The sequence below is a fragment of the Echiichthys vipera genome (genome assembly GCF_963691815.1).
Source record: "Echiichthys vipera genome assembly, chromosome: 13".
Taxonomy (NCBI): domain Eukaryota; kingdom Metazoa; phylum Chordata; class Actinopteri; order Perciformes; family Trachinidae; genus Echiichthys; species Echiichthys vipera.
This window is the reverse complement of record NC_139838.1, coordinates 26,013,554-26,041,239: the sequence shown is the minus strand read 5'-3', so window position 1 is coordinate 26,041,239 and position 27,686 is coordinate 26,013,554. Positions and strand designations below refer to the sequence as shown.

General features: G+C 44.8%; 1 protein-coding gene across 3 annotated transcripts in view; it reads left to right on the top strand.

The window, feature by feature from the left end:
- Positions 1-27,686, top strand: part of pvrl2l (PVR cell adhesion molecule related 2 like) — a gene marked incomplete at its 3' end in the record, with an annotated part of 333,771 nt that overhangs the window by 156,345 nt on the left and 149,740 nt on the right. For all 3 annotated transcript variants that reach the window (XM_083925546.1, XM_083925545.1, XM_083925544.1), the window contains exons 5-6: positions 4,183-4,300; positions 4,889-5,037. In XM_083925546.1, the coding sequence (XP_083781672.1) occupies positions 4,183-4,300; positions 4,889-5,037 (267 nt within the window). The remainder of the gene's footprint in view (positions 1-4,182; positions 4,301-4,888; positions 5,038-27,686) is intronic.

The window sequence follows — 27,686 nt, the reverse complement described above, 5'->3', positions numbered from 1 at the left end:
GTCTTCACGTACTTAGAATTTGATTTATTGCGGGAGTAGACCAATATGCAATCGGCTGCTGGGACTTTTAATGAGGGAGTTAAAGCTTAAACCATCCCCGAAACCAACTGCGTCTTGGCTTAAGGTGTTTCAGACATTTATTAACATTTATTTACATTTATTATTATATGTCTTGGCCATGACTCCCTTGTAAAAGAGATTTTTAATCTCAGTGAGACATTTTCTGGGTAAAATAAAGGTTAAATAGTAAATAAAATAATATTCACTAAGCATTTGTTTACCTCATGATCCCTACTTAGCCAAACCATTAATTGATAACTCGTCTTGCGTTGCCAGACCACACTGTTTTATCACTGTATGGCTGACTTCATAAGTTAACATCCTGGGTCACATTCGTCTCGGCTCGCGTGACTGTACCCTTGCAAAACAGATAGTGGAGATAGTGGGATGGGAGGAGATTGCCTGACATTCAAGTCACGTAAGGCTTTAACCACGCACTCTACTTCCGGCTAACTTGTAACTAATAAACATTTAATTTCATGCTCATTTTATATTCAGGTTGTAGTGGTTGGCACTGTTGCCTCACAGCGAGAAGGTTACAGGTTCACATCCCAGCTGGGGCCTTTCTGTGTGGAGTTTGCATGTTCTCCCCGTGTCTGCGTGGGTTTTCTCCGGGTTCTCCGGTTTCCTCCCACAGTCCAAAGACGTGCACGTGTTAATTGGTGACTCTAAATTGCCCGTAGGTGTGAATGGTTGTCTGTCTCTATATGCCCTGCGATAGACTGGCGTCCTGTCCAGGGTGGACCCTGCCTCACGCCCGATGTCAGCTGGGATCGGCTCCAGCCACCCGTGACCCCGAAAGGGACAAGCGGTTGTAGATGAATGAATGAATATCTGCTCGTTGTTTCTAGATTCTTTAATGTTCAAAAAACACATTATTTTGCTCACGCTGTCCGTCTGAATACACCTGAATCCACTCTCACTGTAGCAGCACTTTCCACCTTTACATAAGTATATGTGTGACATCACAACCGTGCAGACATCCTGACGCAGCTTCTGTATTCAAAGTATTAAACGCTCAATCCACAGAGAAATGCACACAGCCCGTATTCACCTCAACCTGCTTTATAATTAAAAAAACATGGAGATCTCACGTTCTAAGATATGGGACCTTTACTAAAAATGACCTGGTATACGTGCGTTACAGTCAGCATACCATTATGTCATGCCGTCTGCCTTTCATTTAGTGATTGTAATCCTTCACTGATTAGCTTTATAACAACAGGTCACTGTAGCATCCACCAAAGTCTTTTTCTCTGCCACAGTTTCTCATTGGTTGTTAATTTTTAACCCAAACGTTAAAAACAGTTCTTTAAAAGTTAGTTGCACAAAACACTAAGAGTATCTTTTTACTTTCAGGAGTTTAGATAGTCAACACACACACACACACACACACACACACACACACACACAAACACACACCCACACCCACACACACACACACACACACACACACACACACACACACACACAAAAACACACACCCACACCCACACAAACACGCACACACACACACACACATATATATTTCTTTCATCTAATCCATTAATTTCCATGGGATTAAAATATTAGACAGGTTTAATGTAGCTTCACAGAGATTTTGGGATGCTGACAGCATTGTCTCAACTGTGTGGCCTTGCTGCCTTTTTACCGCAAAGATGGAACAGATTGCCTTTGTTCTGCCTCTTTTTATAATCTGCAATTGTTAGACAACATACACGTATAATCAAAATGCCTGTCAAGCTGCGCCAAGAAATAACGAGCAACACATATGAGGAATTCTTCTACATGAACACAAGACACCGCTGGCTACACACACTCTCACACACACGGGGTCATGCCTGCACGTAAAGCTGTCAAATTATCATACAAACAAACTGAGCATCTCAACGTGTATGTTATTAGATTAAGCATCTGCATGAGTGCAGTATTTCTGTGAGCGTGGGTGTATACACACATGTATTTACATCATGTACACACAACACGTACATTCAAATTTAAACATGCACAAGGCTGAGGGATATCACCTGCTGTCAGAATAACACAGACATGTTTGTACTGTACTACTGTACATGTAAGGACACTCAGTCCTAAGTCTCTAACCCTAACTCCATGGGCTCCGTAAGTGCTGCGACACGGCTCTTGCGGGATGTCCACAGCACAGCGTGTCTGTTGAATCCAATTGAAGCAGCTACACGGGCCACGGAGGCTGCTCGCTCTAGTTTTTTGTCTTTTCCTTTGCCCTGTGCGTGCGGCTAGGTGGCTCTCCGACAGGTCAACTCTTCATAGAGCACAAAACAAGCATAGTCTGTTTAAAAATTAATAAGATACATACCTCATTATACCAGACAGTAATGTGAGGCAGCACAGCTTCCAAAGCTGCATTAAAACTCAATGGGACACAGTAAAGCTGACAGCAGACACACACGACCGACAGAGTCTGGGTTCCCCGTAGAGTTGTAACTGTAACTTAAACCTAGTTGCAACTTTGACCCTAAAACCAATCCTTAATCAAGATGACAAGCGCTGAAATAATGTCCTAACGCTCCTGGTCCTCACAAAGGTAGAAGAATACTTACACACTCTGACTCCTCACTGTGTGTGTGTTAGTTTAGCGATGGTGTGAGGGATCATGTCTCCTGTCTGCTGGGTAACACAGATCAGCTTTTATAGGTCAACGCTCTCCAGGATGAACACACGCAGAAACACACACACACACACCGGGGACACACACACATACACACACACACACACACACACTAGCCTCCCACACACTGTCCTCCCCTCACACTCCTCTCTCTCCTTCTCTTTTTCTCAGTGTTTCTCTGTAAAGGGAAAGAGCGCTAAGCTTTTCTGCTCTGCCTTTCTGACTTCTCACACACTTCACTCTGTTTTGCCGTCATTTTTAAATAAGACTCTTATGAGAGTGACACTTAAAGATTTTCTCAACCTCCTGCTATGAGTGTCTTTGATTTTTGGGGAGAAAAGCTCTTTAAGGACTGAGCTCTGTTTTTCTTAATTTGGGATATAGAGAAGCTCAAACACATCAATGTACATATTGTTTCCCCTTTTTTGTCTTGTACTTAGGTTTTGCCTTAGACATTTTGACATTAATAAGACAATACGAGACTCATGGCAGATGATGACGTTGTTGACCTGCAGTTTACAGATATTATGAACGACAACTTGGTGAAAACTCTCTTCACTGAGTCACAACCCAGGGTGTTATTCTGTGGGCCGCCGGGATCAAAAAACAAGCCGTTCAGATTTAGCTCCACTTCTTATGTCACATGCAGACTCATTAGAAAACACTGCCCCCATCTGAGTATCTCCACCCACGGTTGGATTTCCTCTTTTTTTTTGCAAGCTAACCAAAACAAAAGGTGAAAACAGGTGACTCGAGAAGACTTGATGGAAGGAACGAGCCAAAAGGAGCCTTTCAGACCGGTTGGCTCTCTTTGGTTAATTTCTATGCAGGCCTGCGGCTGATAGAAGAAGAAGAAAAATTATTACTTTATAAATCCTGCAAGGGGAAATTAAATTTTTTTCACTCTTGTTATTATTATTCAGGTTACACACACAGGCACGAAATACACACACATGCACAAACAAGACCTATACATGCAATTAATGGAGAGATGTCAGAGCGAGGGGCTGCCAATGGATCGGCGCCCCGAGCAGTTGGTGGTTCGTGCCTTGCTCATGAACTGACACCTCTCCAGCCACCGGTCCAAACTCCATTCATTATCCACACAGGGACTCGAACCGCCAACCCTACGGTTCTCAGCTGAGCCACCTATGGACTGAGCTAATGCCGCCCAAATAGACTGGATGGATTTTTTTGTTTTTTTTGGTTGTATCGTACTAAAGGACCATAATCGCCGTATAAGCGATGTTAACAATAATTACCAATTTTCTAAATTGTAGACCGTAGCTTCGAGTGGAAGTTAACAAAATAACAATAACAAAAGAGGGCACCGCCATCTGACATGGTGCTCTCTGTGTTATGTGGCGCTCTGGAGATTCTGAGCAAACCACATGAAGTCAAACATCTGTATGAATCTCAGAGTCATTGATAGGTAACAACACAGTGCTTATCACTGCTCTCTCTCTCTCTTTCAGACCCCCCCTCTGTGTCCATAGAGGGCTATGACAACAACTGGTACGTCGGCCGTTCCGATGCCGTACTGCTCTGCATGGCCAACGGCAACCCTGAGCCCACCACCGTCACCTGGACCGCGTAAGAATCACACTCCATCTGTCCGCGCCTCTCCCTCCATCTGTCCGCGCGTCTCCCTCCCCCTCACTCAGAGAGAGGGACAGAGTTTCTAATTGTTGCTTTAATCACGACAGAAGTGTACGAAACGATCCTCTTTCCACTTTAACGATCATTTCTTAGGATTTTCTTCACAAACACAAATGTTCTCAACGCCTCTTCTTGACGGATGGACGCCGTGCTGCGCTGCGTGTGTTTGGTTGATGAATATTGAGCAGGAAGACAGACTGGCTGTTCACATTTCTGTGACTTTGCTCACATTAATGCTGCCTTTGAATATCACAGTCACAAACCATCTATTTTATCCTTTCTTGTTTTCCATCTCTCCGTCTTTTCTTTTGCCATCTTTATTTCTGTTTTTCTCATTTCTCGTATTGATTTTGCCTTTTTGATTTTCTTTTTTCCCTCAACTTATTTCATCCAATTTTTCAAAACATATGGTGTCATCGCTGCTTTTTCTAACACGTTTTTCTTTTCTCCTCACTCCCCATTCATTCCTTCTTTCCTTCTTTCCTCCCTCTCTTCCTTTTCATCCTCCTACTTTCTCTCCAGGGCTTCCGGTGCTCTGCCAGACACGGTGGTGGTCAATGGCAACAAGTTGACAGTGAGGAAGGTGGACGACGCCGTCAACACCACTTTCATCTGCGAGGTCAAGAACAAGCACGGGGCCAGCAGGCACCAGATCACCACCATGGTCATCGGTAAGTCCATCAAACTACACACACACACACGTGCTGCAGAAGTGTGGAAGTGTGTACATATGCACGTTACATATAGAGCAGTACAGATGCATGTATGTTTACCCGCAATTATGATGAACACACACAGGTGACACCGCACAACATCCCATCAAACACAATGGGACAATTTTCTTTAGCAGCATGAAGTCACTGACTACACACACACACACACACACACACACACACTCATACAGAATCACACTAGTTAGCCGATTCTACTCCATGCTTTATCCTGGTGTGTGTTCACCTGTACAATCTGTTGTGTGCGCTCTGACATGGTTAAATTCACACACTGAGGAGGACGTTTGCACACACAGGCCGCGACCCTCCTCAGACAATCACATACACTTGCACACATGCATGAACAGAAACATAAATCTATCACACACACACATGCTGGGATCAGGGCTGATCTGAGAGCTGCAGGGGTGCTGGTCTCTCTCAATCTTCACGTGGGATTTTTTTCCTTCTCTTCCTCCTCGCTATCTCCCTTTCAGCAGAGCGCGGCCGAGGCTTTTGATTGACCCTTTCCCCACAGCAGGGCCAAATTGCAAGACAAGGGCGAACTTGAACTGTTTATAACTCCACGATCGAAAACCACTCTCTTGAAACTGTGATCTACTGTATACGGCCACAATGCGACCGGGGAAGGCTCTGCTGGACGTAAATTAAACCTGAATGGTGGTTTTATGAGTGTAAGAGTATGCCCTCGTTGCAGCGTTCTGGCCCTGCGGTGCGTTCGACAATGTTGGGATTGTCGGAGGGTTTCTAAATTCTTCAGAGGGGTTCAAGTTGGTGTGAGCCATTTTGCCCAGGTTTGTTTTTCTTTTTCTTCTTTCTTGTGTTTTTCCCACCTTTTACCTCCTTTGCACCTGCTATTTTTTTGCATAACAACTAACACCTCCTAAGCACAAGTGCTCTATCTTTCATCTTTTAAATTGTCTCTCCTGTTTTACCTTTGAATCTTCCCTCCCGCCTGGTAAGAGTATGACAGTTGTCTGCATGCACTCTTGATCTTTCTGCCGGGTCTGACGTTTGCACGTCCGGTGAATCGGCTGCTGTTGCCACGATGTTCGGTCCGGGGTTTTTTTTTTTTGTCTTTCCCTCTGCTCTCTGATGCTTCCACACATTGATCTCACACACACACGCACACACACTCACACAGCCACACACACACACGCACACGCACACACACGCACACACACACACACGCACACACCTGCCCTCACAGGCATAAACACACAAACCCAGGAACATGTCAGCATGCTGAAATGCCTCACTGCGCATCAGCAGACAGGCCTGGAAACCTGTGAGTGTCTTTTTTCTCGCTGTGTGTGTTCCCACAGCGTTACTTCACTCTGTCTGCCTTAATGGTCAAAACACTTTCTTTCCTTCCTTCTACAACTCTTTTTTTTTTTTGAGGAATTAGCTAGAATAATCACCATGCTAAGCCTACAACAAAACAAAAAAAACAAGTACAACTTCTACTATTGCCAAAAGACAGGGCGAAAGCTACATTTAGCAAATCTGTGGGAAATTGGAGCTGGAGATTTGAATTGTCTCCTCTCGGAACAAAGATGCTTTGTAGCCAGGCGGTGTGTTGGGAGGGATGTGTGGGAGGTTCAGAAGTGGCTAAGCTGCTACTGTTCTTGCTGGAAGCGTAGCAATGTGACTGACTCAAAGTATCAGGGAGGGTACTCTTTCCCCTTCTAGCACACACACACACGCACACACACACACACACGTAAGCTTAACACACTGAAATCCTTTACAGGCACATGTAAAACCTCCACACATTACTCACAGAGTACACACACACACACTCTTTGAGCACTTTGAGGACTCACATGTTTGTTTTTTTATCTTTTCGAGTACCTGAGATCAAGCCCAGACTTAGTGACTTAGAGATCCATCCTCCTGTGTGCTAAATGTGTCCTTGGTGTTTCACTGGATGGGTATAAAGTAACACAGTCACTTAATCTCTCCGTTTAACACGTTTACTCATGGAGTGGGTGCCAGGACGTGAAGCTGGTGAGGTGTGGGCTGACAGAGCGCTTTGCTGAGTGAACAAGCAATGATGGCAGCTTTTCTGTATGTTTAGTTTAGCATTTTAGCTGAAACACTCATCCAAAGACTCCCCGCGAGTACATTGGTGGATTGCCCGAGGAAACTTTAACACAACTTGAATGATGAGAGTTAGCTTGGCTACTGTGGGAATCAAAGCTTATCTTACATGGCAGCCTCTTCAGCCAACCTGGCACCTGCGTGCTATTATGGGAATCCTCACTTTGTGTTTCTTTGCTACTTTTTAAATGCAAATTGTGTTTTTTCAACATCAATGTTATTCTGCAAAATATAATTTCGACAAATTGTAGAATTTGGTATTGATACATGCAAGTCGGCACAAGTGTAGGAGAGTAAACACTGTCGCTTTTGAATTAGAATAGCTCATCTTATAATTTGAGGACTATTCACTCATGTTTCCACAGGTGAGCATTGAACTTGAATCCCCCTCCAAATAAGCCTTAAGCACTAAACCATGCGGTCAGATATCTAGCTCTTCTAGGGACCAATGCTACAATCTTTATCCCCTTTCACACATGCACAGCAACCCTGAAATGATCAAGACTCTACTGTCCGAATCATTTGGACCTGACATTTAATGTACTTTACCCTGCCCGCTCCCCAGTACAAAGTCTGTGTAACATTGAATTCACAGCGAGCAAGTAGACAAGAAGACAAGCGTCTGAGGGTGAGAAGAAGTGTGATTACACGAAGACACCAACGAAAATGCTTAACTGGAGATAAATATTCAAGGAATGGCAAGAGACTCAGGTGCTTGTGGTCAAAGTATGAATCCTGTAATGTGGCCGTGATGTAATCCCCGTCATGTTAGCCTAATGTGCGCTCTACCCGGGTGCCACCCCTTGCCTAAACCAAAGTATTTCCAGTAAGTGAGAGCGTGTTTGACTCAAACAATCTCCTGTTGTTGCATCAGGTATGAAAAGGCAACTTTGGACATTTGGTCCAGACCTGATTCCTCCCACATTGTCCAGAGTTCATATGATAAAGCAGCTTAAGCCTATAAATGCTATGCTAGTAGAAGTTAAACAGTGAACTATACATGATTGTGCGTCTGTATCTATAAAAACAAACATAAATATTTTATAAAAAGCCTTAACCGCAGCATAACTACAGCGTAGAGGCATATTATGTGTTTAACAGCCACTCTAGTCCTTTCAGGACTATGCTAATACCTACTAGCATTGTAAAAGTATTCAATAAATAAACTCCTAATTGTGTTAGCAGCAGGTGAATCATGACCTTTAATGACTTTCTTTGCATCGGGCCAAATCTGAAGGCACTCTACCAGAAAAACTCCCAACGCTCCAGATGGCCGGTCTGCCACTAGTAGTGAATCACAACGACTACATCATGAGATTCACGTTTCTAAAAACGATCATGCACGTAAGACTCATTCAGCAACATGTCACTTACTAATGAAAGCACGCACCATCAGTTTAATAACCGAACCAATGAATCATGTACCTTCTTCTGCCTGTCTGTTTAAGAATACTGTAAGAGAAAATGAATGTTTTTATAATTGGAAGAAAGAAACATAATGAATTGAGCTCATGAGATACTAAACTAAGCTGTTAATCTTGATTTCATGTTGTAGGTGTGCGTGTTGTGTCTTTTCTCCTTCTCATCGAACCAGCTCACTGTGGCCATTCCTTCCTGCAGTATTTAAAAATCATCTGCAGACAAAATAGCACTGAAACTGTTGTCATGTAAACCGCTAACAGAGCACCACTGGCCTCGATGAACGTCGGTGCACTGCGTTTCCTTCAGTACAGCTGGTTCACAATACAAGCCGCCCAGCGGTTCAATAATGGAGAAGTGGTAGTACTGAGAGCTAAACACAGCGAGGCCTTTTGGAATGACACTTGCAGTACCATGCATGTGTTGAGCCAATTAGTTCAGTACAAGACAGCCTTGGTTGAGGAAGGAGACCATTACTTGTCGGCCCCAGCTGACCTTTCTACCAAGCAGGCTGATATCAACACAGTGATCGTTTGCTGGGAGGTTGCAGACACAATGCATAGAATCATGGCTGGGTACGCCGCGGTGCAGCTGAACAGTGCAACACCGAAGATTTTAAATCAGTTTGTTGTGACTGTAGTTGATGACTGCTTTTTTAATTTATTGTGTAGCTTGCATGGGAGTCATCATGTAAGGAATCTGTTTGCTAAAGGTGTCTTGACGTCTCACCTTTACTTGAACAGGATCAGAACGATCATTACGAGTAAATCACTCCAACTGACTGTAGTGATAGGATCTACCATTCAGCATGAGCTCTAAACTGTCGGGCGTGGAAGGCCACGGCTCTCAATAATGTAACAGTTAATACCCCAGCACTTTGTGTACACAGGCCCAGCTCAGCCCGCTCACGTCCCTGCTGAGAACTGTTAACAGCTCCTCTCTGTTCTGTTAAATGGTAGATGAAAGCACAGTGCTGGCTGGCTTTTCTGTTGCCGTCAAGCAGCCGTCATGTGTCATGATTTCCGCTCAGCCTCCACCGGGGCCACGGCTTAAAGGAGGAAAAGATGTGGGGTTGCATGAGAGGGGAGGAAAAAAGAGCAGCGGAGAAGAGAGGTGAGGAAGGAGGGACCGAAGCGTAGAGGAAGGAAAGGGAGGATGAGACGAGGAAGGAAGTGAGGAGGGAGGAACAGTTGAAGGAAGAGCTTGGGTGGTACTAGGAGGCATTTTGAGAAACACACACACACACACACACACACACACAGTCCGTTTCTCTCTCGTGTATCCTGAGCTCTGGGGAGGGAACACTGCTGTAACACAGCTATAGATTTTTTTTTCTTAAGTGTTTTGCTGACGAGGGAAATGTGTACAGCAACTCCCTTAACTTCCACACACACACACACACACACACGCACACGCACACGCACACACACACACACACACACACACACACACCACCTTCCACTCCCATCCATTCACATGCACATGTGATGCCAGATATGCATGGTTTGCTTGGTTGCTACAGCGCCAGCTGGATCTGCCCAGCAGAGAGAGAGAGAGAGAGAGAGAGAGAGAGAGAGAGAGAGAGAGAGAGAGAGAGAGAGAGAGAGAGAGAGAGAGAGAGAGAGAGAGAGAGAGAGAGAGAGAGAGAGAGAGAGAGAGAGAGAGAGAGAGAGAGAGAGAGAGAGAGAGAGAGAGAGAGAGAGAGAGAGAGAGAGAGAGAGAGAGAGAGAGAGAGGAGAGAGAGAGAGAGAGAGAGAGAGAGAGAGAGAGTGATGGAAAGGATGTTGGCAGAAAAAAACTGTTAGTGTGGAGGATGGGAGGGGATATGGGGTGGGGTGGGCAGCAGAAAAAAAGACAGATTGCAGGAGGGCTGAAAACCGAGATAAAGTTGAGTGTAAGGGCTGGAGAGGGGGGGAAAGGCAGAGAGCGATGGAGAGGCACAAACAGAGGTGGCAGCAGGAGTTGAGCATCAGGACAGTCCTCTAAAAACTCTCATGACTTCGGGTCCAGTTTGAAAGAGCAAACTGGCAAGAGGCTGTGACCCCCTCTGTCCTCTACCCCTTCACCCATCCCTCCATCCTCCCCCCTTACATCCAGTCCTTTCATGGGGAGTCCAGCTGGCACTGGGCTGGGGGCTGTTGTTGCTGTTCAAACACACACACACACACACACACACACACACACACACACATACACACACACACACATCTGAGGGGACCAGTGGAGAAGCATTTCCTGGATTGCCTGCAGCAGGCAAGATAGCTGTCCACTGGAAAGGCACATATTCATTTTGCAGACACACACACACACACACATGCGTATACACACAGTGTTTCACACATGCACACACAGGCAAATTGGACAATGCAGCTCTGTGCATAAAATAATCAGATGATCCAGTCATTGGGGGGGAAACGCTGGCACTGACTCTCTTGGACATAAACCCTGGGCCAACCTCTGTGCAGACTTAATGAAACATGCAGATCCACATAGACGGGGTTGAGTGATAGTGGAATAGTTATGACAGTATAGTATAAATCATAAATATTGATTATACAGCAAAGCCAATTTTGTTGTATTTGTATAGACAAATATTACAGATTGCATACGCATACAGCAACATCTCACCTTGTCAACCCTTGAATTGAAAAAGGAAAAACTGCCCAAACAGATTTTTAATATTGACGAAACTGAAAAAAACTCACGGAGAGCCACTGAGGCGGGATCCTGTGCAGAATAGAAATAATAATAAAATCAGTATGACCTCAAACGAAGATATGTTCAACAGCTCAGCCGTCAGTGTGCAGGGCGCTGTATATTAAATTGCAGATCACCATAACAACAATGCTTCAAGCTCAAAGCTGTGTTAGTGGTTAGCACTGTCGCCTCACAGCTAGAGGGTTCCTGGTTCGAATCCTGGCTGGGGATCTTCTGTGTGGAGTTTGCATGTTCTCCCCGTGTCTGCGTGGGTTTTCCTGGTTCTCCGGTTTCCTCCAAATTGACCGTAGGTGTGAATGGTTGTCTGTCTCTGTTCGTCTCTATGTGTCCTGTGATAGACTGGCGTCCTGTCCAGGGTGGACCGTCCTGTCCAGGGTGGACCGCGACAGGGACAAGTGGTTGAAGATGAATGAATGAATGATAGCAGACAATGTGGACATTATCACTTAAACTCATTTAAAACAAACAAGCGAAAAAGTGTTTAAATAAATAATAAATTGTTAAACACTATTTAAATATTTATTAATTAGAATGAAGAAGAATCAGAAGACAATACAAACTGGACCGTGACTATGTGGCGTTTCCTCCGCCCCCTTTCCTCTTCATCTCCTTCCTGTCCATTATTTTTTATATATATCAGGACATTTTGACGTGTATTATTCCTTACACACACTGTAGCACGCAGATAGATAGAAATGTCCTTGTGTCAGTTTTTACTATGCGTCTTTCTGACCTCAGAGAGCCAAAGTCAGGATTCAGTAGTGGATATATGTTGTGCACTGCTTTACACAGTGTCATTGGTACCTGCCCAGTCCTGTATATATAGGTTGAGACTCACTCAGTCTCTCTCACACAAAGTACTCTCTGTATATATGATGTGTTGCTACAGTAACAGGCAGGAAATTGCCGTCTGTGTAGACCACCAGTCACATATCATCTAATCTTCCCATTTTGATGGTGCAGATTCAGTTTCCTCTAGTTTGGGCCCGAGGCCACAAAACTGTAGCTTCTGATTGAGTGAAATGCATGAGAAAGAAAGAGAAAGTTGACCTCTTGCTGAACCTCTCGTGGACGTTAAATGTGTTTTTTTCTTGGCTCAGTTTGACGGGGTTGGATATTAATACCTTCACTGCCAAAAATACAACACGGCACATGTCAAACAGAGAAGAAGCTACGTTTACTCACTCAAAGTAGTCAAATCCACTGAGATGACAAACCGTGGTGGTATATCACGCAGTTTTCTTTCATTTGTCCGCATTTGTCGCGGATCAACTAGATATGTAATATTTGTTTATTCAAATAAGTTGGCAAAATTTTGAAGCTTGCAGTTTTGACATTTTAATGACTACCTGTGTTGGGCTCACCTGTCTGCTCGCACACATACAGCTGTCATTTATCTTTGAGTGGAGGCTGGTTCCTGCAAAGTGTTATCAGTATTGTTTGGTCAGAGCTTCACTAAGGGCCTGCTCACACTATCCTCCCGGGCCGAGACCCGGACTTTAGGGTACTTGTCCCCCCCTCCCTCTCCCCCCCGCGCCCCAGCCCCGTTTGTGCTCACACTGCCCCGGCCTCGGCCCCGGCCCATGCTTTTTGCTTGTCCGTACGTCATCACGTCATCACGTATGCGTGTGACGTGTCACGTCGTAACACGTCACACGCATTGATAGACGTCATCGCGATGCGTCGCTTTGTTTATAAAATGCGCGCGGTCTTTCAGGGGCTGAGTGGTGATATAGGCGTTAAGTGTTTCTATGTCCAGCCTGCTGCGCTCCTCCTCTAAGCGCCTATAGTCGCCATTGTTGTTGTTGTAAATGTCGGCGCATGGTCCGTCCTTCTATTTTCTATGTCCGAACATGCGCACATAAATGACGTCAGAACCGCCGTAGGCATCGTGCTCGTGCGCGTACACGTGCGCACGCTCGTGCTCGTACATGTTCAAACGGCTCCGCTAAAGCCCACCTATTTCAAGCGGGCCGTGGAGGGCCAGCTGGCCCCAGTTGAGCGTGGAGCGGGTGCGCGCACACTACTTAAAGGTGCTAGACTTTAGCTGAAAAACCGGTTTTGGCCGCGGCCAAAAGGATAGTGTGAGCAGGCCCTAAAGCACAGCATGCTGTGTGTGATTGTGGTGATTAACAAACGTGTATCTCTGAATAACATGTGCCTTAAGATGCTAACAGGATTCACGAGACAGGAAATGCCTTTTAGGCTGTCTGGTGTTGGGTTTTGTCGTGAAACGCAAAAACAGGGAGGGATGGAAGTGTCAGAGATTCTTTATATAAAATAAAAAAAGACCAATTCTTAAAAATAAGCAGATAGATCCATTTGCGCGTAGCCAGGGTGCAAAGGAAGAGCAGGGCTGCAAGTTTTCTATCTCTTAATTCATGTTCAGGCTCTTGCTGAGGTAACGTTGAGTGTGACTTCTGTAATAACGTCATTCTCAATCATGTAAATTCATGATGTATTTTAATTGTTTGGGCCCCAGGTAGATACCAAATTAGTTTTTACATCTTGAGCTGAAAAAGGTCTATAATATATAAACATAGAATTAAATTTAATAGATCGGCCCCTTTGTCACCATACAAAAATGGACGTTTTTTTCGTGAAACGCGACACTCGGAGGGAGGGAAGTGTCGGAGATGCTTTATATAAAATAAAAAAAGACCAATTCTTAAAAATAAGCAGATAGATCCACTAGCGTGTAGCCAGCAGGCAACGGAAAAGCAGGGCTGTAAGTTTTTTTGTTTTTTTTGCAGCGCAAGTGGAAGGTAAATTTCCGTTCCCCACCGGACACATTAAAAGTCATAAACAACGAAAATACTGTGTGTATTCATGTTATGTACCAATCATTACTCAGCTATTTAGTTAAATGAATAAACTCAGAATTCCAAATTGAAACCGTTCATTCTGTGGCGTCAACTCGAGGGCAACAGCTTGCCTGCAAAGTAAGTGACACCAGCTAGCTAGCGGGAGCAGGTGCGTAGTCTCACGTTGCCGGACCAGTCTTCAATGCTCTGTCAGCTGTAACGGTAACTTGAGCTCAGTGCCAATCTAGACAAATTGTGACCTGCTTTCACTGAAACAGACACCTTAACCCAAAAAATATTTTTGACATCAGCTAAGCTACAAACAAAGCTAACTGGAGAGGGGTGGTACAGGTGGTACAGGTGCCTGGAGCGACCTAAACGGACAAAGAAAGAACAATACTTGAGCAATAATTTAGTTATTTCTGTGTGCGGACAAGTGAAAGGTTAATGTAGGCTTCTTGTCTAAGGGACAAGGAACCTCTGTCTTTATGGGTGAACAAATTAATTTTTTCACAATCAAGGCGTATAAACTATTGCTATGGCAACAGTCATTCAGTCCTGCTACTGTGACCTGAGGATTGAACTGCATATTGCAAAAATATGCCAAATGTTATCTTTCCAGCAGCTTTGCTGTCCCGCTTAGACTAATGTAATGCTCTTTATTCCTCCCTGAGCTTAGACACTGTTACCCAGTTAAAACTCTGCAGCAAGACTACTCACCAAGACCTCATATCGCTCTCTCATCGCCCCGGTTCTGAAGTCACTTCACTGGCTTTTGATTAAACTCAGGATTACCATTATCTGGTATCTGTAAGGCTTTGAGTGGTCCTGCTCCAGAGTATATTAGGGAACTACTCCCGTTCCTCAGGTCAACTGAACAATGCCTGCCAGTCGTTCCCCCGTCAAGACTAAAAGCAGGAGGTGAACATGCGTTTTGTGTTCTGGCTCCCAGGCTGTGGACAAATCTCACATCTCTCTCACGAGTCCCGTCGGCAGCTCTCTCGGAAAAGTCACAGCTGACAACATCAAAGTGTTTTTCTGCTTGAGTCATGTACTCTATTTTGAGCTGTGAGGCTAATAATTGTTGTGTTTTTATTGTGCTATTTTCTCCTGCTGTCGTGCCTATGTTGTACATTTTGTCCTTTTAACGCTAAATCACAGGTTACGAAAGGGGCTTTATAAATAAAACTGTACTTATTAACATTTTAGATCTAAGGGCGCACTCACACTGTCCTTCCGCACCGCGACCCGGGCTTTAGGGTACTTGTCCCCCCTCCCTCTCCCCCCGCGCCCCAGCCCCGTTTGTACTCACACTGCCAGGGCCTCGGCCAATGCTTCTTGCTGTCCATACGTCATCACGCCTTAACACGTCACACGCATTGATCGCGTGTGTGTGGCTTTGTTTACAAATCTTTCCATAGACCTCAGAGTTTTTGTGCGTCTTGTCGACTGTTTTTGAATCTTTTCATCGACCAAATCTGCAGTAAACACTCCACCTCCGCATCACACCAACGTGAACCTTTCACCGCCATTGTTGTTGTTGTTAAATGTCCGCGCATGGTCCGTCCTTCTATTTTCTATGTCCGAACAGGCGCACATACTGCTACTGCCGTAGGGCTCGTGCTCGTGCTCGTACACGTGCGCACGCTCGTGCTCGTACATGTGCAAACGGCTCTGCTAAAGCCCACCTCTTTCAAGCGGGCGTGGACGGCCCGCTGGCCGCAGTTATGCGCGGAACGGGTGCACTCACACTGCTTAAACGTACTAGGCTTTAGCTAGTACCCGGTTTTGGCCGGGGACAGAAGGACAGTGTGAGTGCGCCCTAAGCTGATAGGAGTGGGTGAGCGGCAGGTGGTTGAAAAGTTTGAGGCCAAATGGTGTTAAAACTTTATAATATCAACAAATATGATTTCCACGGCATGGAAACCCTGCCAGTGTGATCCCAGCCTGCATAATGATCTCTTATCAGTCGTGTTACCCAGACAGCTTGAATGGATCCAAATTTCTGGCAGAATCACTGGGAGTGATTTCATTCAGATGAGTTTTATTTCCCCAGCAAAGTGATTTCACAATGAAGTTTATCACACTGAGACGGGATGCAAGCAAAAGGGAAGGGGCTCTATCCGTGCATAATTCTTCTCTCTGACAATTGGAAACAAAGCTGAGGAAATCTGATAGAAAACGACATAAATCACAGAAAAAGCTGCACCGTAGCCCCCTCGGTGTGACTGTTGGGGCCGCAGCCGCGCGAAGGTAACGTCTGTCGGGGAGATAAGAGCTGCTCCAGGCTAAGGCTTATCACACACACAGGCCTGGAGGGAATTCACAAACACACACATGCACACAAATACTTTCAGGGTGGGGGTGTGTGAAGCCTTCGACGTGGAGAGATTTGAGGTGGGGGAGGATTATATCTAACCTTAATATCAGCAGGTGCCCGGCAGCAGTAACTTCACTCTCTTTCTCTATCTGTCTCGCAGCAGGATGACCGTCCAGTCAACAGATTACCGTCACTGGAGCTGGGCTCAGAAAGAAAGAGGAAAAAAAAAATCTGTATCCAACATTTCCTCTGGCTCCTATTTGCAGTTTATGACTAGAGCTCATTCAGTGTCTCAGAAAGAGACTTACCGGGGCAATCAGAGGAAACGCTGCGGCGTTTGTATTAATCGAGCAGCGGTGGGAAATAATCTGCTCGGCTCCAGGTGTGTGATTTTTGGTGATCGATGATGGGACCCCGCAGGCTGATTGCATTATGGGTAAAATATCCGACGTGTTTCGTCGTGTCAGCAACTTTTTCAGGCAGCATTAAGGTGTTTAATATTTCAACACGGCATCACATTACGGACGGTGATAACTATAATTAGGATGTAATTATACAGTATTATAAATCATGGATAATGGACATTCAGTGTTTGTGAGACGAAATGTAGACAGTGCAGTTTGACTTCAGGACGTGTCAGGTTTTGAGCGGGGTGCATTGATCCGACTTTTTCAGTCCAGATACTGATTCCAGTGTTTAATCAATAAGTCCCGTGTCTGACTGTGTTGATGTGACTGGGGTCACTCTTTTATGTGGAAGGCAACATAAGAAATGATTTAAACTTTGCTTTCCTAACTTAGTAAAACAAAATGTAACCAATAAATACATAGATATCAATGTGAAATCTTCAAAATGAAGAGGAATTCAAGTGTAAACCTTTTAAAAGCAGCAACAAACTGGTCAAAACTTAAACGGGAATTAAAATACGAGTACATAGACACATTCATGGATCACTGTGCTTTCATATACAAAGTAGGGACCTGCAGGAGATTGCAACATGTTTATAAAGTGATTGATTAGTCTTTTTTTTTAAAACTCATTGGAAAAGAAAATAATCAACTGTGCCGGGAATGTCAAATCAGTTGTGCAGCTGTGCCGGTGACAGTGATATCTTTAGCTTAAGCTAACGCTAACATTATGTTCACCGACGTAGTAGCAAAACTGTCCATGGGGGAAAAAAATGTTCAGTAGATATTCTAGTTACAACACGATTGAGCTAGAAAAGCAGTTTGGTGTTTGAATGTGGGGTATTTATTCAGTTTATTCACGATGTTTACAAGCTAACGTCTTACCTCAGGGGTGTCAAAGTGATCCAGTAAAGGGCCGCTGTGGCTGCAGGTTTTCATTCCAACCAAGCAAGAACGTCCCTTTACTGGATCACTTTGACACCCCTGTCTTACGTTGACTGGCTGACAAAATGGGCAGTAGGAACATCTCTGTTGCTTCCATCGGCCCATGGAAAAATGATTTTGTTCAGCAGCAAGAGGTATTTAGCAGTCTTTCCCAAAGTTAGGGTCGTGACTCAAACTGGGTCTTGGGTTGACTCAGCACAGTCAAATGCATAACGGCTCTATTATATTTTAATTGATCTTCCTAATTGAATGAAAGAAGAGCCTTGTTTTTCCCTACGCTGTTCTGTTCAGCTCAGATGCAGATGTGTGCAGAGCTGTTTGCAGCCCTTTCTATCTCTTCTAGCGAACCTTGACCAGAAATACATGTTCAGGTAACGTTTTGTGTGACTTCTGTGATTACATCATTCTCAATCCTGTAAATTCATGATGTATTTTAATGGTTCGGGCCCCAGGAAGACATCAAATTTATTTTTTACATCTTGAGCTGAAAAAGGTCTATATATAAAACATGGACCTCTTCACCGGGGCCCGTTCTCTCAACTTGACCCAATCATATTTGCCTCTGGGAGCCGCCATCTTGTCAGACTGGGACTCCTCCTCATTTCCTTTTACCAAAGAAAGGGCATTGATGTGACGTTGGGGAGGGGGGGGTTAATACTACTCATCTGTTCCAACAGGTAGGAGAAGCCGCAGTAGCAGTTGCCTTGTGAATTTAGAGTGTGTAATTCACTGTTGTTGTTATTTCATGATCACAAATAAATACAGCTGCTTTAAAAAAAAGATTAATGATCTTTGTGTGAATGTAAAGGTGCAGACCTGAGATTTCTCCTTGAGGAGTAAACATGCTAGTACAGTGCATTTGGTCTTTAACATTACATGATGTGCAATACACTGTTTAAGTACCCTGTCGTTCAATATACTGTAAGACACCTGCAGGGGATGAATAGTTAATGTGTGTGTTTGGGGCAGGGAGGAGGCCCGGTGAGGAGACAGAAGGTCTCATTATTGAAAGGTCAACAGCTCAGTCCCAACATCAGTCTGTGTGAGTGCTCCTCAACACTGCAGCTGCCCTCCCTCAGTGTTTCTGTAGTCCATCCTAAAATGTCAAATGTGATCTCATAGTTTTTCCATATGAGATTGAGACTGTCTTTGCATGTTAGGGTGCTGTAAAGAAGGTAAAGACAGTACAATACCAGGCTTGTACTTACAGCAAAATAGTAATTATGCAAGATGTAATTCCAGGCAACGTATTTAAAGGTCTGATCCAAAGAACAATTTGAAGCAAACTACTTCTAAACGAAAGCAAATTGAGTGAAGTAGGTGGCAATGTGGGGACATTTCCTATTTTGTGTTTACATAAATGATACCTAATTAGAACTAGGCCTATAATTGGCTTATAATGTAAAATACTTCCATAGAGCGTAATAGCCATAAACGTGTAAAAGTGGCTGTGTGGCACAGGAACAAATTAGCAGAATTAACGGAGGGGATTAGGCCTTTGATTAACTGAAAATGAACAAAAATAGGGTTCAAGGGGTGATGGAGGAATACGGAGGGCGCCGGCTCCACTGAATAAAAGTCTGGTTATTTCTAAATGTCTCGTTGCTAGATGATTTTCTGGGAAGCGAGCCAAACGTTGGTGTTACATTCTCAGCCGGTGGCAGTCCCTTTTTGTCCTTGAAGACAGTCGCAGTGCCAGGGACAAAGAATTAAACTGAAATGCAGAACAGAGGGCTTTTGCACAAGCAGAGATACAAGACCTTTTCTCACGAGCATTTTACAGGTGGCGTTTTGTTCATTAAGGACTTACTTTATACGTGCTAAAGAGGAGGTGGCGGGCTAATCCCACCAACAGCTGAAATCATGTAAATGTACAGTACAGACCAAAAGTTCGGACACACCTTCTCATTCATGAGTTTCCTTTCTTTCTTCATGACTATTGACTTTTTAGATTCACACTGAAGGCATCAAAACTATGAATTAACACGTGGAAATATGTACTTAAAATGTAAAACAACTGAAAACACGCGTGATATTCTAGTTTCTTCACCTTTGGCTCTGATGACTGCTTCACACACACTCTGCGTTCTCTTGATGAGCTTCAAGAGGTCGTCACCTGAAATGGTTTCCACTCCACAGGTGTGCCCCGTCAGGTTCAATAAGTGGGATTTCTTGCCTTAAATATGGGGTCTGGACCCTCAGTTGTGTTGTGCAGAAGTCAGGTGGATACACAGCTGATAGTCCCACTGAACACACTGTTAGAATTTGTATTATAGCAGAAAAAAAGTGGGCGGCTGTCATGACTTTAAGAAATGGAGTATCTGTCCGAAAAATTGGGAAAACTCTGAAAGTGTCCCCGAGTGCATTTACGATCTACGAAAGTCATGAAAATAAAGAAAACTCTTTGAATGAGAAGGTGTGTCCAAACTGTAGTCTGTTGTCTCTACTGTATATATCTGATAAAGTCAGTTGAGATTGAATCAAAACATCTTTTTTTTACTAAGACACATAAATATTATTCCTGTGAGGTACGTTAAGACACTTGTTACACTTGTCAGGTGGCAGTCTCGAAGGAAAAAGGTCTGCATCATCTTTGTTGTTTGATGAAATCGCTGAGTGCTGCTGGGACTTAACGACCAGTTTTGAAGCTCAGTGTGAGACCCTGATAAGGCTTCCTCTGCATTTCAGTGTTTAAATCTGCGCGATAAATTGACCGCTGGGAAGCCTTTGTTGATTGAAGTGTGGTTAGTCTGGTTATGAGCTTTCAAACGTCCCCCATGACCTCATATTTTATCACAGTGGTCTCAAAGGACCCGCCGAAAGCTGTGAATTCAAGTTCAAAACCCGAGCGAACCGGTCTGCGGCGTGTTCAACTCGCCATCACCCAAAATACAGCCTTTGAAATGCATCCATCCATTATTGATACGCAGCCAGAAGATCTGGAGAGAGAGCAGAGCAGTTGAGGGGGCTGCGTATTGCGTGGTATATAGTCTAAATATTTTAAAGAGAGGTACTTGTTTCTCTACGTTCATTGCCTGAATATTTTACATTTGGGGCCTGTGCGGGTTGATGCAGTCAAGATTTCAAGACGTTCCGATTGACGTCTGCAGTCAGAGGAGAAGGGTGAGCTCGTTGATAGAGCTGCGCTGAGCTGAAGCGCTGCTGGTTCCAATCAGGGAGAGGCAGCGCGTGGGTGACCCATGGATTTACAAACGGGCCCACGCTTACTTACACCTAGACTCGTCAAGTACTGTATCCACCTCCTCTGGGCTTCTTTGCAGCTCTCTGCTTCTCTCTTTCCAGTAGTTGTGGTTTTTCTAAATCCGCCATCCAAGTCCAAGCTCCTTCAGCTGTCTGGCTCCGGGCAGAATTACACTACGTGTTATAGTTCATTCATACATATGGGAAGATTATATCTCCTGCATATTTCATACATCTGATAACGTCTGAGTGCTCTGTACATACAGTTTTATGATGCGATACTAATTCTCTAATTGCCGATTTATGCACGTTGCTGTACTCAAATTCGCTTTAGCACACATTTCATCCGTTCCGTGCACGTTCAGCACTGGAGCCAGGCACACGGCTCATTCTTCACTGGACTCACAGGGTCAGATGAGAGTTGTGTTACTTGCAGTTGAGTCTTGGCGGGGGAGCTGTCCCTGATTACCTCTGTGCTTCTGCTCAGCTGCAGTTCAGTGCGGTTCATTCCCATACACAGGTAGTACACAGTCACACGAATACAGACACACACACACTCACACAAGTACTTACATAAGCAGATACAGTGCACATGTACGCAGACAAATACAATCTTGAACTCTACAGAGACCAACTCATGCACACACACACACACAGACACACATATGCACACACACACACACACACACACACACACAAAGCATCCAATTTAGTTGAGGGCTTAGTCACATTTCTCATTTCTGTGTTGCGACTGCAAGCTATTCCCTTCTGAACCGACACATTCAAAAACCTCAATAAACCACCCTTCTCTTTATGTGTGTGTTTTTATCTGTGTGTGTGTGCATGTGTGTCATAATGGGCCAGACGGAGCGGGCTGTAATCTGCACGCCAGTGTGTGTCTTTCAATTAGCCAGCAGGGCTTGTTCAGGGCCAGCCTGGGTCAGACCGCTATCACAATGTGCAGCTAATCCACTATGGACTGATCAATGCAGAGAGAAAGAGAGAGTGAGGAAGGGTGTAAGGTTGGAGGGAGGGGGTGGGTGTAAGGTTATATGTTTGAGGGAGACTGGGAGATCAAGGTTGGATGAGAAAAAGACCTTTGCACAGGTAAGAGAAGGAGGCAGGACGCAGCAGATGGAGGCAGGAGAGACTCAAAAGACTGGCGCCCACATATAGGCCCGCTGTTGTGCTCATTGACAGCAGCTTCTGTTTGTTGGAGACGCAGTCGTCCACTCAAAGCTTCGAACGTGGGCTGCCTATCTGTGAATGCTGAACTATTGATCAAATAACACTGGTATGCTGTCTAAGGGACCAGAACCATAGATTCACCAGTCAAAGTTCAGTCTTTGCCAAACAGGAACACAAAAGTGTGAAGTGATCGCATGTTCGCTTTAATTCCTGTTAATTAGTGTCCTGTACCATTTTATCCGATCATCCATATTAATAGAATTAATTAAACCTGTTTCATGCTTCGTGTGGTCAGTGTGGTTAAGCCGGTGCAGTGGAAGGGGTGCGGATGCCCAATGGATGCCGAGCACCTTCCCGCAGAACGTCTGCTTCAGTTGATGCTGATTGCAGTTGGAGAGGCTTAAACATGGACCTGTTTTTAGGTTTTGGACTTGCCCATCTTACATTTCATCAAACTCTTCAGTTAACCAATCATTGCAACGCAGCCTCTATGAATCCCTTCATGTTGTTACCAAATCTTCGAGCTGCATGGCTCAGTATTCACACCTGAAGGGTACCGTGTCCACAGTCACTTGGGCTGCAATGGCAGCGTCCACACTGTACTCGCTGTGTAATTCACAATAATGCCTTGCTCAACATTATCCCTTACATGTTGTCCTTGTTGGTGATTTTTCTGTAGGATCATTTTATAACAGTTGTTTTGTGTTTGTTAATAGTGAGTTTTCTATGGATCAGGGCTCTTGCTGTCTGAAGCTAATGCGTTATAATACAACATTCAAAAAGCCACAGTTGGGTTGCTGTCTTTTACTTTAGATTACTTACTAGTTCTTATGGGACTTAATACTGATCTTTCACAGATAGTACTTTGTATAAATTCATTTTTATCCCCCCGACCCCTGACTCAATCCCCCATGTCAGCAAAGGACACAGTGGAGAAAGCATTCTACACACACACACACACACACACACAGATTTTACTGCCAGCCGCGGTGTCATTGTGCAGAAACATCAACAAATCTCAGATCACAACTCATGATGTAAGCGTGAAGTTAATCTGGTGTGGGGGGCATTATTGCTGTCTGGATGTTTGCTTTTCATTTTGGTGCTCCTGATCATATTCATGAACAGGAGGAGAGGAGGAGAGAGAGAGAGAGAGAGAGAGAGAGAGAGAGGGGAAAGGAGCAAAAAGAGCAGTGGCTTTGGAGAGCGGCCTTAATCCTCCACACTGGGTTTGCTGTTTCCCTCCCTCCCTGGCAGCCCCATCCTCCCTCCTCCTTCCTCTCTCTCTCTTTTTTACTGTTTTGAAAGGATGGAAGCGATCCATCTGAAATGAGCAAAGGCACGCAAGCACATTTTCATTTCCCTCTCTCTCTTTCTCTTTCCCCCTCTTTCTAGGGTTTTCACTCTCTTGGGCCTCTTTAACCCCACACTCCCATCCTCTCCCCCCCTTGCCTTTCACTCTCCTCTCTTCCACGGTGCAGATTTGCTTAAAAATGAGTCAACCGACCACAAACCGCCCCATTAAGAGGGAGGGAGCAGCGGAGAGGAGGGATGGAGGAGTGAAGGGTGACTTAGAGAGAGGAGGATGGATTGAGTGAGAGTGGGAGAGAGGGATGGAGACAGAGGGGAGAGAGAGGCTGATGGCTGTTTTTCACTCAGCTGGTTCTGTTGATCAGTATCAACAGCCAAGGTCTGGATCCAATCAGCTCCCTGCATTCAGCCAAGCAGAATAAGACTAAAAATATATTTGACAGTGCCCAACATTGACACACACGCACGCACACACACACACACACACACACGCACACGTACACACACACACACACAGCAGCAATGTAAATTCAGCCATAATGCAGCACAGGCAGTGTTGAGAAGTAAGAGCACTTACCAGGGTTTTGGATTAAGATTTGTGTGTGTGCGTGTGTGTGTGTGTGTGTGCGTGCGTGTGTGTGTGTGAGCTTGCATGAGCGTGCCCATGCATATTAGGCGGAATCTGCAATGAATTCATGAAGCCGCAGACATGCATGTGTGAGACATCACACTAATTACGGCAGAAGTGATGTAACCTCACCATCAATAATGTTCATTAAACTAACTGAACCCTCTGAAGTTGACGGCTCTGTGTGTGTGTGTGTGTGTGTGTGTGTGTGTGTAAGCGTCTTGTTCACACAGGCAGTGGGTAAGCACCACAGTTGGATGATGGATCGCCACAGATTTGCATTAAATGCCTCTTTATGTGGACGTGGTTGGCTGACAAAAGCTATTTTTTCTCATCCGTGCTGATTCAAAGTTTCACACAGGCGCCGTGGATAAAAAACACAAACCGTCATCTCAGTCATAACTCGGCATCGCTTCACATCGCTTAAATAATTCACAGCTCACAAGTGTCAGGTTTGTTTTAGTCAACGAGGTAATTTGATTCTCTCTGAATAAGTGTGAGATAAATTCACACGGCGGCAAATGGGCGGGAACATTTCATGAGAGCCGTGACATGTTTACTATTTCAGCGCAGTTGGTTTGGCCACGTGGGTGAAGACAGCTTCGTTAAAACTCCGAGCAAAACCCCCCAAAACAAGAGGTTTGCTCTGAGAGCCTTGCGGTGTAGCTTATTAAGAGAACGTCGTGAGTTCCAACTGTAGGGAATCACCCAAAACTTCAAGGTTGTGGCGTTTTCGTGCACTGATACCTGATCCTGAGCAGTTTCTCATCTCTGGTTAGCTGAGCGTTAGTACATTTAACTCGTGAGAAAGTGCAGCCTGGACCGACACTCAGTGGTTTCTGCATCTTCGTCTTCACGGAGAGGGAAACATTACGGAACACAAACGACGCTGTGGCCTGAATCACTTTATCATCCAGTCATTCTCCCAAAACTGTCCAGTAAACAAGCTAGTTTACAAGCCGTGGTTCTCTTGGTGAGAAAATACATTTGGCCTGTACTTAATGTACAAAAGGTGTGATTTCAGAGATCTGGATTACTGGTTTGCGTCTGTAATCACAGGCCACCCTGCTGGCCTGGTGGGTAGTAAATGCTCATTCTGCAAGTGGCAATCTGGGTTTGATTAAATCAGACTTTGGAAATGCAGGCCCCACTCGGCTGCAGTCTTCTACCTGTAATACGATTTAACAGCTAATTGTTAGCTGTGCCTTGCGGACAGTAACTGCTCAGTGTGATTGCACTACAAGACATCCTGTGAGCCGGATCTTTCGCGGGGCACACATTTTCAGGGCGTACCTAATTATCCACCGCTCGAGGGTGTCAACCATCCCTGTATAATCATGCAAGAGAAGGTCGAAAATGTGCTGGCTCAGAAGGCATTTCCACTACACCTCGGGAACGTGTGTGGGCTCAGGAGGGGGGGGGGGGGGGGGTGTTACCATGGCACTGTTGACGGATGAAAACGTATCCGTAACATTAGATTCTAATGGAAAATAGAAGCATTATTACCACATGTATGATTTTCATAAAGCCCGATGTACTTTCAGCACAATCAACTGTGCACAGCGGCTGCAATTCATGCGAGAAAATTGAAAAGCGGTAAAAGAAGTGCCACTTTTATGTTAGTCTAACCTTGTAAGATCATAATAGGACAGAGGCACAAAGGACCTGCTCGTTAAGAAGCAAATACCTTGCTTGAAGTGAATATTTCAATCTGAATGGAGCCGTTTGAAAAGCTTGAAGTGACCTCGAGCTGTAGTAGTAATTGAGGATGCTCCACTGCAGCAGGTTTCCTCAGCCCAGTCATGGTAAGAGGAGCTGTACTCAACGTTAAAGCATAAATAAAGCAGCAAACACATGTTTTTATGTAAAGATATAATGGAGTAATGGAGTCCTAGGCAGAGAACGGACTCACTCTCCCTCAGTGTGTGTTGTAATCAGAGTTTCTCTTTGACAGACGGTCCGGCCGCAAACCCCCTCCCCCCAAAAAACGTCGATATTGTCACATTTTGGGGAAAGATTTGTGAGAGCTGTGTGGAGGCAATCCAAGTCCTTCTCCAGGACTGCACAGTTAACGCTTCGACTTTAGTTGCTTTCTGTTTGTAACATAAACCGCAGGTGGTTAATATCGGGCTCCGAACTCATCTGGCTGGTCTAAGTGGACGTGCTCCAAATCAATATCCTGTCTTGTGCTTCCATTTTGTTGGCTCGGAGTGTGTTTTTATGGCTGCATTTTACAACCGCACAGTTAATCTGCACTCAGTATAACTCCTGAGTTTATTCCCTCCGAGGCCTTACGTTCCTGCGGTGTTGTGTCACGGTGGGATTTGTATTGTGTGCGTTAGTGCGTTTGCAAGAAAAAGATGTAGTGTGCTACACACCGGCTGTGTCCTAAAACACATGTTCTCTCTCTAAAGCTTGTCCAAAGTGAGTTAAGGTGATTTTGCGTGTCCCTGCTCTCTAGTCTGTTTCGCGTACATGAGTGCGGGCTTGCACAAATGTGTGTGTACGGGCTGTAATTTTGTGTGCGTTTACACTAGGGTGAGGGTAGTTATTAAGGTGAATGGAGCCAGGAGGGGGGGAGGGTTGTCTGTGGAGTGTGTGTGTGAGTGTGTGTGTGTTTTGTGTATGAGCAAGTCATCCATTGAGTGTCTGTATGAGCGACTGTGTATGTGCTGCAGCTGGATGCTAAATGATTGTAAAGCTCGAAGAGGAAGATTGGAAGGCACTTGGGAAACCTCCTGAAGTCCATAAGCCCTGCAGGGTGCCACAGGAAGGGAAAAATGTAATTAGAGTGCGAGTTTGTGTGCGGTTCGCGTCGACGTATGTGTTTCCATGCATGTAAACGGATTCCCATGTGTGCCTTTTGTACGTCTGAATGTGTGTTTTCTGCAGGAAAAACAACAATGCAGATGAGCTTTCAAGGTGAAAGGGGGTAATGAGCTCGAAAGAGATGAATCCACCCATTTATCTCCACTTCCATCCATCCATCCATCTTTCCATCATCTATCCATCCAGGCCTTTATCCACACCCCTCTTTCCCTCCCCCCCCTCTCTATCTCTCTCTCTGTCTCCTTCCCGTCTGTCTATGCTCTTTAGTTCTCATCCCATCTGCTTGCTCTGTGTCAGAAAGCATCCATTTAAAATCCAGAGTCTCAGAGGAGAGAGCACTGCGAGGCTAAATGGGCCAAGAAAAATGCCCAAAACAAAATGCTTTAAAAAGTCATTCTGACTTTTTCCCCCTCTCTCTCTCGCTTCCTTTTTTATGTCTCTCTTTGTGCAGTTTTTGGCTCAGCTCATTCCCTTATTTATTTATTTATTTATTTATTTTTTTTACCACTCTCTGATTATTTCCTCGCTGATGAAAAGCGAGCGGAGAGAGAGAGCCGGAGATGAAATGCACCGGCTAGAATCTGTGATGAAGAGACCGAATTGAAGATGATTTAAGCAGGAAATTTCCTCCCTCACTGCATCGAGGAGTTGCACGAGGAAATGATTGTCATGGAAACACCGGTGGTTGGATGGATGGGGGGTTGGTTGTGTGTGTG